Source organism: Tupaia chinensis, unplaced genomic scaffold (genome assembly GCF_000334495.1).
Source record: "Tupaia chinensis unplaced genomic scaffold, TupChi_1.0 Scaffold145685_1, whole genome shotgun sequence".
In the NCBI taxonomy this organism is placed as follows: Eukaryota; Metazoa; Chordata; class Mammalia; order Scandentia; family Tupaiidae; genus Tupaia; species Tupaia belangeri.
The window spans coordinates 686,097-711,212 of record NW_006205542.1 but is presented as its reverse complement, the minus strand read 5'-3'; the positions used below and the strand labels follow the sequence as shown (position 1 = coordinate 711,212).

At 40.4% G+C, this 25,116-nt stretch overlaps 2 protein-coding genes across 7 annotated transcripts in view; one reads left to right on the top strand and one right to left on the bottom strand.

Moving 5' to 3' along the window:
• Window positions 1-7,395, top strand: part of B3GAT2 (beta-1,3-glucuronyltransferase 2) — an 81,314-nt gene extending 73,919 nt beyond the window's left edge. The window contains exons 3-4 of the mRNA XM_006168295.3: window positions 6,734-6,882; window positions 6,962-7,395. Coding sequence (XP_006168357.1) covers window positions 6,734-6,882; window positions 6,962-7,048 — 236 coding nt within the window. The 3' untranslated portion in view covers window positions 7,049-7,395. The remainder of the gene's footprint in view (window positions 1-6,733; window positions 6,883-6,961) is intronic.
• A 131-nt stretch (window positions 7,396-7,526) lies between these two features.
• Window positions 7,527-25,116, bottom strand: part of SMAP1 (small ArfGAP 1) — a 167,492-nt gene continuing 149,902 nt past the window's right edge. For 5 of the 6 annotated variants that reach the window (XM_014584133.2, XM_014584130.1, XM_014584129.1 and 2 more), the window contains 4 exons: window positions 18,576-18,703; window positions 11,798-11,969; window positions 10,608-10,915; window positions 7,527-8,478 (listed from right to left, as the gene is read on the bottom strand). In XM_014584133.2, the coding sequence (XP_014439619.1) occupies window positions 8,344-8,478; window positions 10,608-10,915; window positions 11,798-11,969; window positions 18,576-18,703 (743 nt within the window). In that variant the 3' untranslated portion in view covers window positions 7,527-8,343. Of the gene's footprint in view, window positions 8,479-9,121; window positions 9,384-10,605; window positions 10,916-11,797; window positions 11,970-18,575; window positions 18,704-25,116 lie in introns of those variants that run through there. The other variant, XM_014584134.2, reaches the window with a different exon arrangement.

Genomic DNA, 25,116 nt, shown 5'->3' with positions numbered 1-25,116 from the left:
AGTGGTAATGGGGTTGGGTTGTAAAAAAGACATATGCAGTGATGTCACTGGGAATGATAGAGTAAGGACCTCTGAATAGCCTCTCCTCCATTAAAGCAATGAGAACATTAGCAAAAATCATCAAAAATCAACTTTTTCAGAACTATGAAGAGTAACTGAAGATGTGCAGCTATCTTGGCAGTGCTTGTGTTCGTTTATTTGGTTTGACTTGGTTAGCTGCTTAATCTTGGTAAGAATAGTTAATACAGTAGTGTTTCAACCTGCCATATTCTTACTCTCTTTTCCTTAGCTCCTTGGAAGCCTTAAAAGCCTTGAAAAGACAAGAGCTGTGTAATCACTCTGAAAACCAGGAGCCTAGCAGTCACTGGAAGGGCCGACAGGGTTGGAACTCTTTCAAAGCTCAATTCTGGGAGAACTGTCACTACTCCACCTAGCTAGCAGTTGCCTAGGCACTCCTACTCAGGAGGCTTCTCTTTTGTTTTGGAGAGGTTTTCGCTATAGGGCAAGTGTGCTCACCACAGAGACAGAAAGCAAGAAATCAACCCCAGGGAGGATGCCCCCACCACAATCTCTTCTCCATTCTCCTCTTGGGATCTTGGGCACGCACACACACACACCTGGTGTGAGTTTAAGCCACCAGGTCTGGGACTTGAACCGTGGTCAACTACATGGGAGTCCAGCGACATAGCCATTACGCCAACTGCTGGTCCCCCATGAAGCTTGTCTTTCTTTATCTGACCTCACTTAAAACTCATACAGTGCCAACGGCCTTTTCCCTGGAGGATATTTGTTGAAAACAATTCGTGGCGATTGTTTATTATTACAGCTTCTTGAAGTAAAGATAACAAGGATGTCAAAGGACAAACTGAACAAAAAAACTTGAAAACAGGATATATTTCATTCCATAGGTTGCCTTGAGAAGCTTTCATCTATTTCTGGGAATCTAGAGGCCATATAGATATGTGGGGACATGTATATGATCAAAAGATATCTTACAAGGCTTTCAGTTCTCACTTCTCGCTGATCTTGAGCCTCTTTATAATCAAGACATGAAAGCTGGGTCGGCCCTGTAGCTTGGACTTAAAGGAGCCAGATCCCACATGGCCAACTGTGATTTGAATCCTGGCCTGTTGCTTGGAAAAAAAAAAAAAGCTCTTGGATGCGTGTGCATGCGTGCCCCAAATCCTGACAGAATAGAGAAATGGAAGGTAAGGAATTGCAGCATGACCATAATGCACTGGGGGTGAGGGGATGCTTTTTCTCTCCTTCTCTCTATTTGTAGTGAGTGCATGTGCCCTGTGGCAATTAAAAATAAAAAAGTGAACGCTAAGCATAATTGAAAACTGCCTGGCTAGGTGTTGAAGTATAAATTCATACAGTATATATATATATATATATTTTTTTTTTTTGAGAGGTTTTCGCTATAGGGCGCGTGCGCTCACCAGACAGACAGAGAGAGACAGAGAGACAGAAAGCGAGAAATCACCCCCCAGAGGGGATGGTCACGCCGCAATCCCTTCTCCTCCATTCTCCTCTCGGGATCTTGGGCACGCACACACACGCGCCCGGCGTGAGTTTTAAGCCACCGGGTCCGGGACACAAACCACGGTCGACTACGTGGGAATCCAGCGACATAGCCATTACGCTAACTGCTGGTTCCCAGTATATTTATTTTTTCAGAGGTTTATATCTTTGGGCATGTGTGCTTATTGAAGAGAGAGACACAGAAACAGTGAGAGAGAAAGTGAGAAATCACCCCCCAGGGGGGATGGCCATGCCACACTCCCTTCTCTTCCTTCTCCTCCCAGGATCTTGGGCATGCACACACATGTACTCGGTGTGAGTTTCAAGCCACCAGGTCCAGGACTCGAACCAGGGTCAGCCACAGGGGGCTCCAATGACACAACCTCTATGCCATCTGCTAACCCACATACAGAGGACTTTGGCAAACACTGAGACACTCTTTGATTCTAGACATTTATGGAAATCTGCGTCTAACACATAACTGATCTTTCAGCTAACCACGCATAGATTGCAGCTTGGGATAAACCTCACATGGTGGGACCAGCAGTTAGCGTAATGGCTATGTTGCTGGACTCCCATGTAGTCGACCACGGTTCGAATCCCAGACCTGGTGGCTTAAACTCACGCCAGGCGCGTGTGTGTGCGTGCCCAAGATCCCGAGAGGAGAATGGAGGAGAAGAGATTGTGGCGTGGCCATCCCCCCTGGGGGGTGATTTCTCGCTTTCTGTCTCTCTGTCTCTCTCTGTCTGGAGAGCGCACACGCCCTATAGCGAAAACCTCTCAAAAAAAAAAAAAAACCTCACATGGTCATGATTTTTAATTCTCTTTATTGTTGGATTTAATTATAATTTCAAGAATTTTTGTGTTCATCACAGTTGTTGTCTTGTTTCCTTGTAATTTTTTTGGTCTGATTTTGGTATCAAGACAATGCCATTCTCATAGAATGAACATGAAAAGTGTGTCCTCTTTTTCTGTTTCTGGGGGGTAAAATGGTTATAATTGCTATTATTTCTTCCTTAAATGTTTGTTAGAATTCACCAATGAAGTTCTCTGAACCTGGAGGGTTGTGTGTGTGTGTGTGTAGGGATTTTTTAAACTATAAACGCAATTTTTACCCCCATAGGGCATGTGCACTTGCCAGACAGACACAGAGAGAAGGAAAGTGAGAAATCACCCCCTGGAGGGAGCTAGTCATGCCACAATCCCTTTTCTACCATATTCTTCTTGAAGTTTGGGCTACATGTGCACACAGACACCCCTGACATGAATTTTAAGCCACTAGGTCTGGGACTTGAACTCCACGCAGTCGACTGCAGTTTAAATCCCGGACCTGGTGGCTTATACTCCAGCCGGGTGCGTGGGCGTGTGTGCCCAAGATCACGAGAGGAGAATGGAGAAGAAGGGATTGCAGCGTGACCATCCCCCCGGGGGGTGATTTCTCACCTTCTGTCTCTGTCTTTCTGGCGAGCACACACGCCCTATAGCAAAACTTCTCAAAAAAAAAAAAAATTAAATCAAACTCGCTCAACTCTTCTAGCTGTCTAAATTCCTACTAGATATCTCCATTCTGGCTGTTGAGAATGTGACTTACTCCCTGCCTGAGTACGCCCCACCAATGGATCCAACCTGCTTGATTGCAGTGTTTCCTTACCTAGCCTTGGTAATTTTGCACTTGCCAATCATCCTTGAAAACTTGAGGGGAGCCCCTTTACAGATCAACAGAGCTCTTTTCTGTCCAGGTACTGTGCCCTCAAATTCTGGCTGTCATGGCTTCTTCTCATTCTCAGTCTGTTTCCTCACATCTCAGAGGCTGCAGCTTTTTGAGTTCCTCTCCCTGTGGTTGGCCTGCAGACACTCTTCAGGCAGGAAGCTGGGGCAGCTGTGGCGCTCACGTTTCTCTTTTCTCAGAAGTCTGCCTGGGACCAGCAGTTGATGTAATGGCTATGCTGCTGGACTCTCATGTAGTCGACCGTGGTTCGAGTCCCAGACCCAGCAGCTTAAACTCATGCCGGGCGCATGTGTGCATGCCCGGCGCATGTGTGCATGCCCAAGATTCCAAGAGGAGAATGGAGGAGAAGGGATTGTGGTGCAGCCATCCCCCCTCCCCCCCACTCCGGGTGGGGGGGTGATTTCTCGCTTTCTGTCTTTCTGGCGAGCACATATGCCCTATAGCAAAAACCTCTCCAAAAAAAAAAAAAGTCTGCCCTACACGCCTCTTTTTCCAATGCGAAAACTTTTTCAAACCTTTTGTCCAGTTTTATTTAAAACAGTAGGAAAAAAACAGTCCCGTTGGTTCGTCTTATTCAGAAGTAGAAATGGCTCATTGGACTAGGAAGGTCTTACAGATTTCCTACCCAGTAATCAGTAGCCTATCATTGAGGCAGGCCTTGTTCCTCTGCCTGGGAGGAAATATACCCTCCCCACCTAACTCTGCTTAAAGGAATCAGGGACTCCTGCCTTCACAGTGAAAACCCATGTTTCATTTGCATTTTGTTTTGTATTTTATACAACTGACTAGGACAGAAAATCCTACTCCCACTGTTTTTGCAAGGCTCCTAGTATTCAAAAGCCACTGCAACATCTTTAAAACTTAATCAAACTGACTCAAAAACAGAAGACATAATACTTGAGACATAACTTGGAATTGAAGAAAACCCTAGATATCCATCTTAGGTTGGAAATTGGTCTAGGAACTAAAAATTTACACTTTATCATGGTTTCTGAGATAGAGCTCTTAACTCTTGCCAGCTTTATGGCAGGACAGATTCCCCCAAAGCACCCCGGGTTGGACTAGCTGGCCCGCTGGCTGTGACCTGCTTCCTTTGAAGAGGTCCTTGAAGTGGGGAGAGCAGAAAACCGAGGTGACAGTTGAGAAGCATGTGAACTGCAACCCCTTCCCTTCCCCTTTGCTAAGACAATTGAGAAACCGCGGTTGCTGTGGGGAGCCTACTACAGTCCCTATCCAGGGTGCTGGCCTTTCAGTGCACACCTTAGGTGAGGCCAGGAAAGGGGGCCTAGGAGCAAAACTACATGGAGCCTCACAACAGGCTGTCAGCTTTGCTTAGTGTGTAGATTCTGCTGTGAAACTGCATTCAGAGCTAAAGGGATGTTCCTGAGCAAAAGAAAGCAAAGCCCATTCCTAATCTGAGTCCTTCAGTGTCATGATGATGAATGTGTTCAAGACTTAGGGGACAATGAAGGGTATCAGATCAAAGTGGCTTTGTATCATTTTCAGAATTACTTCTGCAGATTTTGGATCCTGTTTTTTGTTGTTGTTTGTTGTTTTTAAATGAGAATGGGGACAGTCAGTACCTTGAAGCACTGTGAAGAATATCCCAGGAGCTTCAGTGTGATTGAGAAGGGCAGACAATCATCTAGATAAAAAAGGATGAAGCTTATTTATAAACACATGAAAAAAAGCAAGAGATTTTTTTCATACTGAAATCTGATTTGACCTATTAGAAAAGGCACTCTGTATATTAACTTGAGCCTTTGGCTTTTTGTTGAGGAGTCCTGTGTCTGTTGTGCCTTAGGAAGGCTTCAGAATAGTAGGACATGCAGGTGGACTGGCTTTGCCACTCGGAACTTCCAAAAGTCCTTTTACCTGTCAACCAGTGTTCTTTCAGCCACAATGGTGAATGCCACCTGCCCCTCATGGTAATATTACGGTGGTATTCTTCCATATTGTGGTGTCTTTGGTGCCATTCTTTGCAGTCAGTGTTCTTTCTATACATAAAATTCGACATCAAACATTGAGGAGGGGTCATACTTCTTTTGTAGATGAGAAAACAGGGAAGTTACAGAATTTAAGCAAAAATAAGTGACTTGTCCAGTGCCCCAGGTACAAGGACCCAGACAAAAACATAAGGTTTCTACTTCTAAATTCAGTGTTCGCTCTGCTAGAATGTGCTGACTTCCTCCAGGATTGGTGGAGGATACTGAGATCAGTTTTAAGGCTAACACTTTTGTGATCTTTTTGTTGTTGTTCTGCTTCACTCAGCACCTGCTATATCAAGTTGTGTTTGTATATTGTTCAGTATTAAGTTTTCCCAAAAAGGCAACAGTCTAGAGCATGAGGCAGCCTAGGCTGGTATTTGGAGAAGTTATGAGAATGGTGGGGTTGGTTTTTTCCCAACTCCTCCATTGCTGCCTGGTATCATCTGGTACTTACTTTGCTAACTATATTTGCAGAAAGATGCATAATCAATTCAGTTAACATACAGAAATACAAAAAGTTGCTAAGAAATGTTCCTGGGGTTTGGTCCTCATCGCTTTGACTATGGGGGGATGCTTGACTTCAGTGTCACAATTGTCATTAACAGCAAAAGGGTCCAGGTGTCAGGCTTTCAAAATGATTACTTGACAAGATGGCTTACACAGTGCTTTAAATGGCTGAACTTCAGACATGGAATTTGTTAAACTACAGATAAAACAGTAATGAATTTTCTTATGACCAAACAATTGAAGGAAATACATAGATTTTTTAAAAGTGAGCTATAAGAAACAAATTTATCACACAGATTGATTGAAAATTAGATATTATTTTCTTTTTTAAAAAATTATTTTATTTAACTTAATTCATTCATTTATTTATTTAAATTTGACCAGAGGGAGACAGAGTGAGAGAGAGAGAGAATTGAAAAGTGAGAAAGCAAGCCGCCAGGTCCGGGACTCGAACCACAGTCAGCTATGTGGGAGTCCAGCACCCTTAACCACCACATCACCTGCCAGCCCCCACTATTATTCATTTTCTAGCTAACTGACTATTACTATTACTCAGTCTTCTAAATGCAAAGTCAAGCAGAGTGGTGCCGATGTCGGTAAAGCAGACATCATGGTGTTAGAGGGCAGGCCGGAGCAGTGGGTGGGCACTCTCATACCCCGGGGATGGTCAGGATGATTCTGTATCTGTTCAGCCCCATTTAGTTCTTAGTTCTTTCTTCCTGGAGTGTCAAAATGTGGGAGTGTGATGACTGTGCAACAGCAGCTTAGAAAATTCGCCCTTCACTGGCAGACGAGATGGCTGCTGTGCAGTGGTTGCCTTGCACAGTACGATACAGTAATGACTGTTTCCTTTTGAGACTTCGTAAACTAAGGCATAACACAGAGTAGGTATTTAAAAACTGGTTTTGATGTGAACAAAATTATATAGAGAAAAGGAGAAGTACACTAGTTTTTAAAGTCTTTTTTTCCTTAACTTTTCACAAAGGATTTGCTGTAAGTCTTCAAGTCATCTTGTCTAACCCCAAAGCTGTATTTAAGCGCCGTGGATCCCAGCCAGGGATGCAAGAATCTGACTTTCTAAAACAAATCACAACAGTCGAAGAACTGGAACCAAAAGCAAGTAACTGCACCAAGGTATTCATTTCATTCGTGCTGCTTGACCTCGAGTGTCTGTGTAAAGAGTTGATACTCAAAATATTCCCCTCCCCTTTAGGTTCTCGTGTGGCACACTCGGACAGAAAAGGTTAATCTAGCCAATGAGCCAAAGTACCACCTGGACACGGTGAAAATTGAGGTATAATTGAAGCAGTAACTGGTGCAGTGCGCCCTGCCAGTGAATGTGGAAGAGGATGTTTGGAGCTTAGGCTGCAAAGCCTTCAGGTATTGTTCATTTAACTTCAGTACAACAGCCTTTACCGTCATCTGAAGGACATCTGTTTATACAGAGCTTGTCAGTTAGCATAAGCTAACCGGATGGTACAGAATGAACGCCTTGTCTTCATTTGTTCTGCATGTATTACCTACAACTAAATTGGTAGAGGTTTGTACAGTATGGTGAAATGGCACTGCAAGATACCATTCTGTGTATTTGATATACTCCCCTCACCCCCAGTTGGCCTTATAATTGGTAGAAGTGAACAGGTTTTAACAGATGACAGGTATTTTGTCAACTGGACATTCCCAATGCCTAACTTTGCAACATTAAGTAATTTCTGGAAGGCTGGTGGCAAAATACATCATAGGGAATAAGAAAAGAAAAAAGCCCACAAATAAGAAGGTCTGTGGAGTCATCTGTTTAATATAGGGAAATAACATTTTGTCAATACTAGGCACCATAAAATGTAAACACAATTACTGTCATAAACCTGGATATTCCTTCAAGGATCGAAAGTGGCTTTGTTTTAGTTACCCTGTTTGCATATAGTGCAGAAAAAGGTCTTTGTGTGAGCACTATGTCCATAAGGAGAGAGCCAAATTACAAGAGAAGCAGATAAAATTGGAGTTTTTTTAAGCATTCATTAAAGTTTTGTAGTGACATCCAGGTTTATCTTCCTTTCACTAACCACATTCCCTGTTAAGCACATCATAACAACAGCACAGTGAAGTGAATGATGAAATAAAAGGATTTTGATCACTAGAAAACAGTGCTCAGTGATACATTTACATTCTATTTATATGATTAAACATTTGATCATACAGTACCTTCCTACAGGATTACTGGCTAATTTGGGGGTGGGGTTCATACTGTTAGAGGTATTACTAACATGATAACTACTTCCCTTATATGCAAACATTAGAGCTATAATTTTATTGAGCATAAAACTGATTATGCAAGTTGACTTGAGCAGCTTCTCAAATGGTATGTGAAACCATGGGAAAACGAGCAAAGCTGCCTTTGACATAAATGTCCTCAACCTGCTTTTCACCACATCAAAATTTAATCAGTACGGACCAACAATGGTCAATCAGATAATTCTTAATGTGAATAAATGGGGAAAAAGAAAAATGACGTATGTACATGAGTAAACGGGAACTGGATGCGTTTTAGCAAGGAATGTCGGGTGGTAGTTCTGGATGAAACTTGTGTTGCAGTTTTCACTTCCACAGTTGTGTGCTGAGAGTCTGACCCGATGAGCTTCCAGACCAACCTGCTGCTGTGGTGGGGGGCTGGCCGAACCCCGCTGCAGGGTTTGTACTGTTGATGCTCATACCAGCCATCTGCTGATTCATCTGTGAAACACAGAAAGGCTTAGCTTATGAGGCTTACTCACTTTTAATTCTTGTTTCTTTAGCCACAGTGGGACATTTATTTTCCTTAGTATGAAAATTAGTCAAAGCACTTAGGTAAAAGCAGAACACCATACAAATATTTCTTTACAGAAAGCAAACAGCTACTTCTTTTCCCTTCTTGTTCTTTCTTTTCTTCTACTTTTTAGTACTGTCCACAAAGTAAACTTAGTCATACATATTTATTCACTTTCTAGATTCAACTTCTTGTCCCCAAAGATGAACTAAAACTGAAAAAAAAATATCAAAACAGTTTTTTAATTTGTCTGAGTATGAGTATATAATAAACTGAGTCCACCACTCCAATTTTAACCTACTCTAGGGTATTGTGCTTTAACTACCAAGGACCAAGAAAATTTAGAAGGTAAATATTCTCAAATTATCCTATAAAACTTTGTGTGATAATTCTCTATTAAAATCTTAAATGATTCTCTATTCTCTATACTTCCTAAATATTTAAAAATGGTCATAAAATATACATTTTTTTCTTTGGCCGGCCTAAGAAAAATTAATTTTCAAAATATGCTCCATAGTCTAAGATTAAATGTATTTTTCTTCCAGACTGGAATAAAATATATCTTAACTCTGAGGTTTTCATACTTCCAAGAATGGTGATAATACAAGGAAAGGCAAGGTTTACCATTAAATATAGAGTAGGTTCAAAAGCTATGCTTTGGGTTACATTGTGTTCTTAATAAAGCTCATATATTTGAAATTTTTCAAAGACACTAACCTCCTTCACTTCACTGATCAGGCATATGCCTTCTAAAGGATTTTTTAACCTCCTTGTCACTGGCCAATAGATGCCACTGACGGAGGGCTGGAAAACAGCATCACCCTCCTGGATTTTTTGTAAGTAAGAGTCAACTTTCCCAGCTGGTTCACCTGGTACCTTAACCTGAGCTGTGTGGGTTTCAGATATTGGCCACATAAAACCTGTTACTGACATAATTTTTGAGATTCTCAGAGGATAGAAACCATGGTCTCACACATACTCTTGTAAACAGTGACAGCAAAAATAATTTGGACCATTCATGGGCTATACAGTGATTCCTTAATATTTGTTAGCAATCACTCTAAACTGTTCCCTGAATGCTCTCAAGGTGAAACAGCAGACTAAACAGAAAATGCTGGATGAACATCAAACAGGAAGTGTAAATGGAAGAGCAGTGGGAGAAGAACCTAAGTCGAAGAGCCTTTGACTACAGAGGTAAAGTCAGAACTGAGTACCTCAAACAGAAATGTCATCTCTGGGCTCTAAACAAACTTAGATAAAATAGGATTTTATAATATAAGACAAATATGAACTTATTCATATCTTATGGGAATTCTTGAACTATTTGTAAATTTAAAAAGTCATTATAGGATATGTGAAAAATGCAACTTTACAAAGGTTTTGAACAAGTAATTTTTACAAATTCATGGGCACTAACTACATGATATGGAAGATAACCTAGATCCCTCACAAAATTATATTAGAAGATTATGAAGTCAAATTTGAAAGTTACAGAAATTAACAGTGAAGATAGATGGGCCTAAGTAGACCACAAAAACGCCCCACTAGGGGTTGGGTAAAGCTTGATGGTGACCTCAATGGGGACAGATAGAAAGTCTCTCATGATGTCCAAAATAGTTTCTAACTATTACAGACAGAGTGGAGATGTTCACGATTATAGCTGTTATAATCTGAAATGGAAAAATTCCTACTTATTGGGACCAGCGGTTAACGTAATGGGTATGTCACTGAACTCCCATGTAGTTGACCACGGTTCGAGTCTCGGACCTGGTGGCTTAAACTCACGCTGGGCGCATGTGCATGTATGCCCAAGATCCCGAGAGGAGAATGGAGGAGAAAGGATTGCGGCGTGGCCATCCGCCCTGGGGATTGATTTCTCACTTTCTGTCTCTCTGTTTCTCCTTGTCTTTCTGGTGAGCACACGTGCCCTAGAGGAAAAAAAAAAAAAAAAAAAATAACTTAAAAAAAAAAATACTTATTCTTTTTTTTAAGACCACCTCAAAAACAAATCTGGTTTGTTGATTTGAGAAAAGTTGGAGAGAAAAATGATCCCTACCTGTGAGAGGTTCCACTGGGGCTGTTGAGCTTGTGGCAAGCCAAACTTACTTTGGGGTGCACCCATCTGTCCAACCATTCCTCCCTGGGGGCCAACAACATTTTGAGGAAGTGGCATCACACCAGTTTGTGCATTTCCCATAAACCCATTGGGCATGGGCATGCCCACCATCATGCTTGCATTTTGTCCCATCACGTTTCCGATAAGGCCAGGAGCTGCAGGCACGGGTACCCCCATTGATGGAAAACCTTGAAATGCAGTTGGTGCTTGTGAGGTAAATGGTATATTTGTGGGTCCCATAAAGACACCTGCATCATAAGAACCAAGAAAAGAAAATGAATAAAGAACGCAAGGCTATTGCAGATAGTTACATGCACCTCCACAGTCATATAAAATGGATTACCATCTTTCTGAACTACCCGTAATAAAAACTTTAATTCCATTCTGGTTGCTCCAATTACTCTGACCAACCCCAAAATACCTAAATCCTTAGATCCTGGTTACTTCCAAAATGCAGACAAATCAGTTACTAACTTTAATTAGGAACTATAAATCTTATGTACAGTCACATAAAGTGTCTTCTATTGTGAAGACCAAACTACATAACATGAGATTTTATGTTGTTTCTGTTAATCTGCACCACTGGCTCCTAATACTAGACAGGCAAGAAAGAGTTGACTATATCTAGCTTTAATGGAAGTAGTGAGCTATCATATAATTTCAGCCCATACGTGAAATCAGCTCATTATTTTAGAAGACATGGTCTGATATTAAAACTGTGTATATGCTAGTATTTCATTATAATGACCAAAAAATGTCAAAGCTTTTTTGAAATCCATGTGATAATTAAGACTACCTATTGTTTGCCTACAGACAAAATATACTGTACAGTTATAAACTTCATGTAGGTCAAATTTCAATCATTCTTCAAAGATAAGCCATGTCCTATAAGCTCGTGAAACAATACTAAGTGATATGTGAATTTTAAATAAAGTTCTGTGAATCCTGCATGTGCTTTTTAATTCTCATGCCTTGTTCATTTCAGTTTGAGTTGTGTAAATTATAACAAAAAAGCACCCACTGCACAGAAAAATAAGGAAGAAATATAATTGGTATTATTGTAATGACAAAGGACATGTGTTTCTAGTACAGTCAGAGATTCACTGAACGCAGATTTCGAAATTATTTACCAGGCGTACTCTGCTGCTGAATGGTTCCTGTACCATACAGAGATAAGATGGAGTCTTTGGAGAGTTGTTTCTTTGCCACTTCTTCTGACTTTGTAGTTTGTTCAGTGAAAAGATCCAGATCCCCCGATGTTACTGTAGATAGGGTGGTGGCTGCAGATACAGAGGATGTCCCCTGATACAAACACCAAAATAAGCTATTGAATTCTGCAGAATAAAGCACTGCTCACCTATTACTTAACTTCCAAGTAAAGTCATGAAATTAGACAGAAATTAAACAACTGTAAGAGGTAAAATGATGACTTCAAGAGGATCACTCACAAGTCCACACCAAAAAATCCAGAGTAAAGTTGTAACATTTCTTACTTGGAAATCTGTTAATGAAGTATACTGTGGCTACTTCATAATAAACTGCATTTACCAGCTAAGCTGATACCAAGGATAATTTTGTTTTGGTTTGGTTTTTTTTTTTTTTTTTTTTTTTTGCCCATCACATCCTGAATACAATGAGTTCAACAATAGTTGGGTGGCTGCTGTCTGAGGACCCCTACTCCTGAGTGATGCTCAGGCATTTCCTTCAGTAATTACTGCTTCAAGGAACTGGTATCCCTTGGAATATTACTGCAAGAGGGTCTTGCACTAGTTTATTAAAAGTCTTTTTGACCTTTTCCAAAGCTGCATTGTAAGATTTTTTTTATAGACTTGATCAAGATCAGTTTAAACCACAACATTATTAGACTGATTCTAATCTGTTTAGAAATAAAAGCCCAGCATAACTTCAACAAGCTAGACTCTCAACCATATCCTGTACTCCACTGCTGGGTAAGGGGACAAATGAACAATAAACAAGTAGATAATTAATATAATTACAGTGGATAGCCTCACTTAATGATCTCTGCAGTCATTAAATAATCATATTTACCCCTGTCTATACAGACTTATTTTAAACATGAAGAGTTTCAAAGAATTCTATGAAGACCAGTAAAAGCTGGCCAAGACTCTTCTCAAACTATAGAATAAGATGAGTAGCAAGCAGATGCTAAATTCAAACATTTAATGCCTTGGCTAGACTGCTATGTAATACATTGTTATCCACACATTCTACTCTCAAAAACGAACTGTTTCTGACTGTTATGACCAATTAAGCAAGAATTGCGAGATACAAAGAAAGTCACCTAAATCTGAAAAAAAAAAAATTGAAGTATGTAAGAAATTAGACATCCTGGAATACCAAATGTAACAATGCCACTGAACAAAATATATCTGAGCTCCAAATGAAGCAGCAGCAGATCACAGAGGGGAAGAGCTGGACTGTAGCCAGCCTGCCAGGACGAGCCCTGCCCACGACTGATCCCAGTGTGTCCTTCCATAAGTCACCTGGCTTCTCCCTTCGGTCTTATCTATCAACTGGGGGTAAGTGTGATGACCACAAGAAGTGCTTTGTGCAACGTGGGGCTAAGGACTCTGTTTATTGCTGCTGTTAGATTCAGAGCAAGGGCATCACTAAATGATGTTCTGCTCATGTTTAGTTTTTGTTCAGTCTAAAAATCTGCTCAAGACCCTGGGATCTACTTCCTGTGTATGAAATATAACAAAATAAATGGGTAAGCTATGATTTGGTGTCATGGAGCAGCCTGGCTAATGCACACATGGTCTAAACATCATCACGTATGATGAGATGAAGGCAGATAAGGTGCACCACCCACCTAAACATGGACGTAGTCTAAAAACAGCCAAGCCAAGCAACATGGCTAGTCAGCACTAAATGTCCACTTCCAGTTCTGGCTCTCCATTTGCCATCACTACAAAACTAGGATAAAAGGAGTACTGCCTGTCACGTCATACTTCGAGAGACCATAGGTCCTCTAACCACAGGCTCTCTGGCTTGCTGGGATCCCAGAGCTGAACCAATGACAGGCCGCAGCACTTGTGTAGATCTAGATACTGCGAGTGTGTGTACCGGACAACAGGACATGAAAAGGGCTTCTATGTGTCATCATTTGAGACTCTGGAACTGTTATCCAAACCCACAAAACATGCACACTTCTGTCAGCACTTCTGAGTATTTCTAACCCTCATCTAGGGAACACTAGACTCAAACAGGTAAAGTAGATGGTAAACTCAATCTGTTTCATATTCATGAATGGGAAAATCTTCTAGTAGAATCTGTATGTGTTTAGAAAATAACACCAGGAGTAAAATAATAATAGAGTTCAGAGTAATTCACAAACTTAATGTCCAAACTAGTCTCAGCTCAATTTCATATACCCCACCAAAATTATTTATATTGGGTAGTCAAGAAAGTCAGAACACATTTTTGCATAGAAAAACCCAGAAAAAGACGTCATGATTCCCAATGACCTGCGAGTACCAGTGTATGCTTAAGCACATGCTTGCAGCAGCTCCTCCATTTTCACAAGCATCACTATAAACATGTGTCTGGATTTTAATCTTTACATGTAATCCGATGAATGATAATTCTGTTTCCTAAATATTTTACATGGCTCAATACGACTAGCACACAATCTTGTTCCAAAAATAGTGTCCCAAGGAAAAAGAAATACATAGAATTTAAAAACTAGCTCTGACATCCTAACATGTTTTGATCACAATGCCCAAAACATCCATCAGCCCTCCCCTCCAGGAAACTGCCAGACCCCATAGTCCTTGACACAGAGGTACTTGTCCATAAGAGTTAAGTGAAGTCTGCTACTTTGATACAGAACATAACACATGAAGTACACCCAATCCTGAGAGTCTAGTTCTCCAACCAGTTGCAAAGTAACTTTCATACCCAGGTGGAATCTAAAGAAGTCTGCCAGATAAAACTGCCTCACTAGAATGCGAGACCAAAATTAATTGCTTTTCATGCTTAGATTGTCAAATATCGTAAGCACTTCTTTCCAAAGTCACAATATTAGTTTTTTATTGTCACTGTATACCCATGTCTGCATAAATTCACAAGGTAATTGATAATAATTAATTGAAACAACAGTAGTAATAATACTTAGTTCCTCTTTTTCCGTGTGTTACAGGGAGAGAGAAGGGACAAAGCCATAAAATAACCACCTTTTGCTAAAAGTAAAGACCACTGCTACAATTTTGATAAAAAAATACATTTAAACTAGGGGCTGGCAGATGGCATAGTGGTTAAGGCGCTGGACTACCACATGGCTGACCACAGTTCTCATTCCAGTCCCGGCAGCTTGAAACTCACCCAGGTGCATGAGTGTGTAATGTGCATGCCTGAAATCCTGAGAAGAGCATGGAGGAGAAGGGACTGTAGCATGGCCATCCCCTGGGGGGTCATTTCTCACCTTCTCTGTCTTTGTCTCTCTGGCATCTGCACACACTCTACAGCAAAAATCTCTTTAAAAAATTTTAAGCCAATTATTACTTAGAAATTTGTTTAATTCTAGTGGTAACTATATAATAGCTATCATAGTAATAATAAATCTATGCAATAAAAATGTTATGAGTCTTAACTAAGACAAATTTTCTCTTATTAAAACTTTTCATACAAACAAATCAGATTTGGCTCAATTTTTCTACAGACAAGAACAAAAAAGTTTGTTCATTTCTTTGGGTGGTGTGGTAAGGAAGACACTCCCAACTGCTATCCACCCCCAGGGCCTCAGTATATGCCTGATGTACAGGAAGACCTCAGGACAAGAACCCAGGATCCTCCCATGTGGATTCTGTATGGTGGACTGTTGTATGACAAAGGAAATATTTTATCTAAAAAATTATTATGTATTAAAAAAACCTGGTTGTTGACTTATAAAAACTATGAATTTAATATAAAATCAGAGTATGATGTGATTAGAGTAACTTAAGGCCAGCTACCATGGCACAATGGTAATACAACACTCTGCAATGCTGAAGCCATCCTGCCAAGCCTTGAGGTCCTCTGTCTCTACGCAAATGCATATGCATGTGATTCTGCTTGGCTGAGGCTAGGGTGGATTGTAGCATGGTAAACTGTTGAGGTGCCCACCTAGCTCTCTCATGGAAGAAAGAAGCAAACGTTTTAAAAATATACTTGGGAGTCCGGTGCAATAAGACGTGATACTCTGTGAGGCAATTCCATGTGGAAAGGTTCCCAGTTTAAGTCCAGAGACCTCCCTATGAATTCTGGGTATAAATGTGCCTATTATCAGGGGTTGTCTGAAGGCTGGGAGGGGATTGTTGCATCAAGACTCTGTTGGGGGTGTCAACTTTCTCTCTCTCACTAATGGAAGAAATAAACTTTAAAACAAAAAACAGTATCTCCTATTCTAAAAGTTTATATTTTTCACCTTATAGAAACTTCATGTAATGTTAAGGCAATTCAAAATGTGTTCACCATGAATACTTTTTAAAAAAATTATTTATTGGTACCAGCAGTTAGCATAATGGGTATGTTGTTGGACTCCCATGTTGTAGACCGTGGTTCAAGTCCCGGACCCAGTGGCTTAAACTCACACTGGGTGCGTGTGCGTGTGTGCCCAAGATCCCAAGAAGAGATTGAAGGAGAAGGGATTGGGGAGTGGCCATCCCCCCTGGGGGGTGATTTCTTGCTTTCTGTCTCTCTGTCTCTCTCTGTCTTCCTGGTGATCACACACACTCTAGCAAAAACATCTCAAAAAAAAAACTTATTTATTTATGGGACCAGCAGTTGGAGTGGTGGTTGAAACACTGAACACTCCCACATGGTCAACCACACTTTAAGTCCTTGACGTGGTGTCTCATTTTCCCTCTCTCTCTCTCTTTCTCTCTCTCTCTCTCCCTCTCTCCCTACCTCTCTCTCTCTCTCTGTGTATGTGTCTCTCTGGTCAAATTAAAATGAATAAAATTTTTTCAAAAAATCATTTTTTTTTGAGTTTGCTATAGGATACATGTGCTTACTGGAGAGAGAGAGAGAGAGAAGCAAGCCACCAGACCTGGGACTTGAACCCCATTCGTCCATGTGCGAGTACAAAACCTTAACTACCAGGCCACCTGTCCACCCCCACCATGAATACTTTTTAAAAAAACCTGATCATTAATATTACTAATCTAAATAGTTTTCTAAAAGAATCATGAAAAAAAAGGGTCAGCCCATAGCCTGGTGGTTAAGGCACCTGGATCCCACATAGTTGACCAACAGTTAAGTTCTAGACTCAGTGGCTTGGAAAACATGCCAGGTACTACATGTGGCATAAATGCCCAAAATCACAAAAGGAGGAAGAAATGGAGGAGGGATTATAGCATGACCATTCTTCATGGGGGATGTTTTCTTCCTTTCCTTCACTGTCTCTGTCTTCTCCAGCAAGCACATATACCTTCTGGGAAATTAAAAAAGACGTCACTAAAAAATATACATAGTGGAGTCAGCAGGTGTTGTGGTGGTTAAAGTCCTGAACTCCCACATGACAGACTGTGGTTCAAGTCCTGGACCTGGTGGTTTGTTTTCTTACCCCACCCCCTCTGTCCAAATTGAAGAATAATAAATAAAATTAAATAAATCTTTTTAAAAATATACATAGCAAGACTGGTTTTAAACTAATTTAAAACATAATTTATCTTCATTTTTAAAAATGAGTGTGCATTTGCTAGAACGTCTTAACCCCAATCAGTATTCACAAACCCCCACAGTTTCAAAACCACTGAAGTGAACTTACTGATCCCAGGTAAGGTTGAATAGTCAAGTTTATTCCACTTGTGTATTCTAAAAATTGTTTTTTCTCTAAATCGAGGGTTTGGACTTTAAAGGTAGTGAATAATTTAAAATCTGGGGGTCCTAGGTCTCTGTTGTAACTACAAGTTCAGGACTCCTTACCCAAAATGCTTGAGACCAGAACCATTTCAAATTTCAGGGTGTTTTTTTGGATTTTGGAATATATGCTTATACATAACCAAATATCTTAGGGCTAGGCCCCACAACTAAGCACAAAATTCATTTGTTTCATATACATCTTTTTTTAAAAAAGGAATTATTTTATATATCTTTATTTATTTATTTTCATTTGACCAGAGAGGGACAGAGTGAGAGAGAGAGAGAGAAGGAGAGAAAGAAAGCCATCAGGTACAGGACTCAAACCGCGGTTGGCCATGTGGGAGTCCATCACCCTTAACCACCACACCACCTGCCAGCTCCTCATATACATCTTATACACCTAATTTTGTCTTGACTGATCTGTTACATGAGGTAAAGTATAGAATTTTCCACTGTAGTGTCATGTTGGCTTTCAGAAGTTTAAGATTTTGGATTTCAGATGTTTGGATTACAGATACTCAACTTGCCTTCAACTCTGGTTTTGTCGCACTAGAGCTGCCACAGAGAATATGTAAACCGAGAGGAATGGCTGTGTTCCAATAAAACTTAACTTATAAAAACAAGCTACAGGCTCGGGAACCAGCAGTTAGCGTAATGGCTATGTCGCTGGACTCCCACGTAGTCGACCGCGGTTCGTGTCCCGGACCCGGTGACTTAAAACTCACGCCGGGCGCGTGTGCGTGCGTGCCCAAGATCCTGAGAGGAGAATGGAGGAGAAGGGATTGCGGCGTGACCATCCCCCCTGGGGGGGTGATTTCTCGCTTTCTGTCTCTATGTCTCTCTCTGTCTGTCTGGCGAGCGCACATGCCCTACAGTGAAAATCTCTCCAAAAAAAAAACAAGCTACAGGCTTAAGTTTGCCCAGCTCTGGCCAAAAAGGAGGTGACTTTCAATTCATGATCAGAATTAATTCTTCCAAAGCTGAAATTCTGAAACTTGTAAAAGGGAAGTAAGCAGTGACCACCACATACATGTATATTCTTACCTGAGCTGGGGGCATGACAGTTGCAGGTAAGGGATTAGAAATCATTGGTCCAAAGATGTCCAGATCATCGCTCAGGGCTGGCGCTGTGGTTGTGTTCCCATTGGTCACTGGTGCTTCTGAAGGGCCATCTGAAAAGAAAATACAGAGTTGTCTTAAAGTAGCATCTCTTAAATTACTTGAAATGTGGCATTATTTAAGAAATCAATATACAGTTAAAAAAATAAAACTGGTCAAAAGCTTTCTTTTCTTTTCTTCTCTTTTCTTTTCTTTTATTGGTGTGAGACTGCTGGTCCCAGAAACTTTTTTTTTTTTAACAATTATTTTGTTTAACTTGGGACCAGCAGTTGGTGTAATGGCTATGTCACTGGACTCCCATGTAGTTGACCACAGTTCAAGTCTCGGACTCGGTGGCTTAAACTCATGCCGGGTGCATGTGCGTGCGTGCCCAAGATCCCGAGAGGAGAATGGAGGAGAAGGGATTGTTGCATGGACGTCGCCCCTAGGGGGTGATTTCTCACTTTCTGTCTCTCTGTCTCTGTCTTTCTGGGCGAATGCTCCCTGTGGAATGTAGCCTCTAAAAAAAAAAAAAAAAGGAATTATTTTATTTAACTTTATTTATTTATTTTAATTTCACTAGAGAGGGACAGAGAGAGAGAGAGAGAGAGAGATAGGGAAAGTGAGAAAGCAAGACACCAGGTCTGAAACTTAAACCGCAGTCGGCCATGTGGGAGTCCAGTGCCCTTTACCACGTCACCTGCCAGCCCCATCATAGAAACTTTTTATAGTACTTCCTATGTGCCAGCTAATGTTCTGAGTACTTTACATAAATTAGCTCATTTAATCTTCATAAACTTATGAGGTAGAGACTACTTTTGAGGTAAATGGCTAATGTAGAGTTTGATACCAGGCTCTCACAAATAATGTCCCTTCATAAATGTATGTGTGTGTGAGGGTATGTGTTTTGGAGATCATATCCTTTTTACCTACCTTGGAAATAAGTTTTGATGTTTTAAAATATCTGAAATGTATTTTAATGTCAGAATAAGGGGGAAAACTTCACAGGAAAAAAAAAAGAAAGCATACACACACTATTTACAAAGATTCTATAGGAAGCATCCTGAAAACTCTTCAAGCACAGACACCTTTACTGATGCGAGTTCCAAGCCACTGAATTGTACAGGGGAAGGGACTCTGACAGAGTTCCTTATTTAAAAATTAAAATTAAACTTTTTCTTTTAAATTTCAAGTTTACAAACTCAAAGTTTTACTTCTTTTTTACTTTAGTCAACAATGTACAAGGTGTAAGGGGCAGACATTAGAGTGGGCTACAGTGGAGAGAGTGTCATCACGGCGTTCAGGGAAATGAAATCTCACAGTTTCCTGTGACCACAACTAAATAAACAGTTCTGAGCATCACAACTCCAGTCTCTTGGAATTTATATCTCAATTAATCTTTTCTTTAAAAATAAAGGTTATATATATGCATGTTTCTCCCATGAGAGAGAGAAAGAGAGATGAGGGGGGTGTGGAGGCACCTCCAATAGGGTCCTCAGCCATAACCCCCCAATTTCATTTAATATGGATCATAGGCATGCCTTCTCACATGGCGTACTTAGGGAGGTCCAGCACACAAACCCAGGATCTCTCCCATGGGAGTCCAGTTTAGTTACTATTGAGCTACCACCTGGCCCCACACTTTTTCAACTCTGAATAGGATGTCCTGTACAAGATAGACACTTAAGTATTTAACAAATTTAACGAAAGGTCTACCACCTACAACATATTTTCCTTACATCCCAAAGAAACCCATAAGTTTCAAGTATAACCGTAGAAATTGGTCTTTTATTTCTGTTTAAAGTTCTGTGAGTTCTGAAGAATAATCACTAATATGAAAGACTAAACGGTCACAGTAAAGTTTTTTACTACTTAATTTTAGAAAGAATATGATTTTTCAAGTCATTTTATGGGATGTCACATTATCGGAACCATTAAAAAGAAATGTACTTACTACATATGTGTATCCATGACACATGTCATATCTAATAAAGCACTGTGGACAATGGAAAAGTGAAGCAGTGTAGTAGTGTACTAGTTAAGGGCTGTGAAGAGGGAGCTGGGTCCACGTGGCTGACTGTAGCTTGAATCCTGGCCCCGACAACTTGAAAAACACACTGGGCACACGTGTATGCTCAAGATCTTGAAGGGATGGAGTAGCGGAGGAAAAAGGACTGTAGTATGACAATATCACATTTGGGGAAGAGAGAATGCTTTCTTTCTCTCTCTCTCTCTAGCAAGTACATGTGCCCATTGACAATGAAAAAAAGGAAAGCTGAAGTAATAAAATACATAGATTATAACTTATACATAATTTTAAACTGAGACACTGCTCAATTAAATGAATTAAAATATGACTTGTACATGAAAGTAAGTTTGTTGGGACCAGCAGGTGGCGTAGGGGTTGAGGTGCTGGATTCTCATGTGGTCAACCACAGTTTGAGTCACAGACCTGTCAGCTTGAAACGACGCCAGTGGCGTGTGAGTGCATGCCCAAAATCCTGAGAGGAGAATGAAGGAAAAGGGATTTGCAGCGTGGCTATCCCTCTGGGGAAGGGGGTGATTTTTCACTTTCTGTCTCTCTCTCTGACAAGCACACACACCCTATAGCAAAAAGCTCTCAAATATCAAAACAAAAAGTAAGTTTGTTATTGTATCGCAACATGACTTCTGTTTTTATCATTGCACTATAAACAGATATTTCTTATTCTGGTTTTTTTTTTCTTGTTTTTCAATAAATATTTTAAATCTGACCTCTTGAAGTCTCAGGCATTCTACTGAAACAACGAAGTTGGGTTCTCCCTGTAAGCACCTACCATGAAAAATCAACCCACAATATAAGTCTGAGGGGCTTTGAAGTCATTTAGAGTGAGACAGAGGAAAGCACCTGAGGAAAAGAACTTCCTCCCAGGCTTGGCCAAGGTTTTTTTTAGGTTAGATTGTATAGGTTTTGGCCATACAGCACGTGCACTTCCCTGGGAGACAGAGGAGACAGAGATAGACTGTAAAAATGAGAAATCATTCCACCACCCCGGGGGGATGGCCATGCCGCAATCCCTTCTCTCTTCTCCCTCAGGACTTTGGGCACACACGCACACACACCTGGTGTGATTTTCAAGCTGCAGTCGGTCATGTGGGAGTCCAGTGCCTTAATCACCATGCCGCCCTGCTGGGCCCTTGACTAAGGTTTTTCTCTATTCAGGTATCTTGCGATGGACATGGGCAACTCCTCTCTGTTCTCATAATATAATTACCCTCTTTGCTTTCTACTCCAATGTTTTCTTTATATGACTCTAAGAGTGGACTCTGAATTTTACTGCCATCAACTCTCCTTGCTGACAAAAGCTATGCATTCACGGAACTGTTAAAAACAAATTCTTAACCTACATGAACACTTCAGTCTTGCAAAATCAGTAAATACAAGTTCTCAATCGGTTTCAGTGGTTTCTCATTTTACTTACTGTATTTGACTTGCTAACAGTGTGCTTTAAAAAGGAATATTTCAATTCATTTTGAAGGCATTCGAGATTTTTACTTACAGTATGCAAAAAAGACAATTAAAGACTTGTTATCATTATCATTATACACATTACATTTATCCTGGATGTTTTTTAAAAATGTTTCCAGGTTTTCACTTTCATCCTCATGAAAGATGAGAAGGACATCTCCTTCGATTATCTCCAGTTACAGAAACTAGGGCACAGAAAGATTAAAAGACTTCCTCAGTGTCATTCACCTAGTTAAGTAGCAAAACTTGTGCTAGAACAGTCTTCTAACCCCTAGACTAGTGTTTTTTTCTTTAAGCACTTTTTAAAAAAGTAAAGTTAATTTCATCAAAAGTCATGTAACTACATCTGTACCGTCACTGCAAATAAATCATTTAAAATTATGAAAACTAAAACCCAACTATGGACTGGTCCCAGAGCCTGGGGGTTAAAGAAAGCCAGATTCCACATGGCTGAACATGGTTTGAATGCAAGGCCGGGCAACGTGAAAAGCACCTGGGTGTGTGTACACGCATGCCCCAAATCCTGACAGAACAAATGAAGAAGGGACTGCAACGTCACAATGCCACAATGGAAGGTACTTTCTCCCTCTCCCTTTCTGTCACAAGCCCTCAGGCAATTAAAAGAAACAAAGAAAAAAACCCAGCATCTAAGTAGTTTATTCATACTAAGTTTGACTCCTAGACTAGTGCTTTTTCTTTAAGCACTTTTCTTAAAAGGTTTTTTTTTTTTATTATTGCCATAGGGCATGTGTACTTGAAGGGGAGAGTCAGAGAGAGACAAAGAGAGGATGAGAACTTATCCCCTGGGGGAATGACCACATCACAATCTCTTCTTCATTCTCCTCTGGGATTTTGGACATGCACACACATTCGCCTGGGTGTGGTTTTCATGCAGCTGAGTCCAGGACACCTGGTTGGCCATGTGGGAATGCAGTGCCTCAACCACCATGCCACTTGCTAGCCCCTTTAAGCACATTTTATTTTATTAGCCCCTTTAAGCACATGTTTATTACTTTATTTCATCAAAACCCATGTAACAATACCATATCTTATTACAAAATCACTTAAAATTCTGAAAATTAAAAAACAACTTCTAAATAGTTCATAATTATTTGTACTAAGTTTGAGAAGCAGTGGTGTTAACAGTCCAAAAATCATTTGGTCCTGTACAAAACATTTCCCTATCATCTCCACACTCCACTGTCCTTGTACCATACCAGTATCTTCATTAGTTATAGGAAGGGATATAGATTGGTCAATAAGGGGCAAGCTGGCCTAAGGAAAACAACTGAGAGATACAGTCAACCCTCAGTTAAGGAAGAGTATTCACATGCCATTGAGGGTTAAGTGCGTCCTTTTGACCAGAAGTTCACAGATGGCACAGTCTTTTGAATAGAGCTCAAAGACCACAAAAGTAGCAGAACGCCATGACAGATGTTGAAAACAGTTTTTTGGATAATATTTAAAATGAGAAAGAATAAGGCCTATTCAAATTAATTTTTTAAGGGTTAGTATTATTTATTTTATCATTATTCTTCAATTTGCTATAGGGTATGTGCACTCATCACAGAGAGAGAGAGACAGAGAGAGAGAAAGTGAGAAGGAAGCCACCAGGTCTGAAACTCAAACTGAGGTAGGAATCAGGGACCCTAAAAATATAGTTAGGGTACAGGCCCAAGATGGAGTCACAAAATGGATGTGGGAGTTCAGCACCTTAACTACCATGCCACCTGCTGGTACCTCAAATTAAATGTTTTAAATAGTATAAATCAACATAATTTAAGAAAGATACTTAAATCAATGTGGAGTACGTCTTGTTTGTGAATATGCATGTGCAAACACAGGTGTACATGAGTGTGCACACATACACAGCCAGAAATATGGAAATTTCCTCTCTGGGGTAGAGGGACCCTGAGACCAACCACACATTGCCTTCCTTCTCTGAGATAAGGAGATGTCTACACAAACAACTAATCAGAATTCACCACAGCCATGCACTTTAGGCTATGTGGGAGCTGCCAGCAGCAGGAGGAGCAAGAGCCCCTTTAATCAGCATGCAGAAACAGTAGTTGGTGGACAATAAAAGTAATGGGAGATCCAGAGTACAAGAAAAGCCTAAGGCAAATGGAAGAAATTTAGCTGGGGACAACATCATAAAGAACGATAATGAAGCACAAAGGACCCCTTGAAAAGGCAATGAGCAAACAGAAGAAATTAGGACAATGCAGTAAAATGAAGAGAAGATTTCCATCTTAAAGGCAAGGCATCAAACTACAGTTAGTAACTTGTGAGTAACTATTTCCTCTCTAGATTACCTTAAGATTTCAAACTAGCGTTTCTTTTGGGAACTGAGGTGGTAGATAAATGTTTTAAATTGCATTCATACCAGAAACTGACAAGAAAAGGTTAAAATGGTTTGAGCTACAGAAGTTGTTAAAATCAGTGCTACATCCTACATGAACATAAGGCATGCTCAGCATGAATTTATTTACTGGGCTCCTTCGTATCATGACACTGAGAGATGCTTAGAAGAAGGTAACAGCTCAAATCTGACAGTCTTGAAGGCCAGTCTCTATCATCTACACACCCTCAATAGGCTGAATAAGCCTGGTGATGCTATTAACTGCTGTTATACCAGAACTCATCTGATACCAATCATCCACATGAGCAAAGGTCAACAAAGTATTTTAAACAATATTTAATTTCTTTCTCTTGACCAATTGCAAGTGCTTCTGAATTTAGAAATGCAAAGGAAATAAAATGTGACCCTTTACATTTTTTAAAGAGATTTTTGCCATAGGGCACATGTGCTTGCCAGAGCAAGAGACACACAGAGACAGTGAGAGGGAAAGTGAGAAATCACACCCTGAAGGATGCCTGTGACACAATCCCTTTTCCTCTATTCTCCTCTTGGGATCTTGGGCATGCATGCATAAGCACCTGGCATGATTTTTTTTTTTTTGGGGGGGGGAGGTTTTT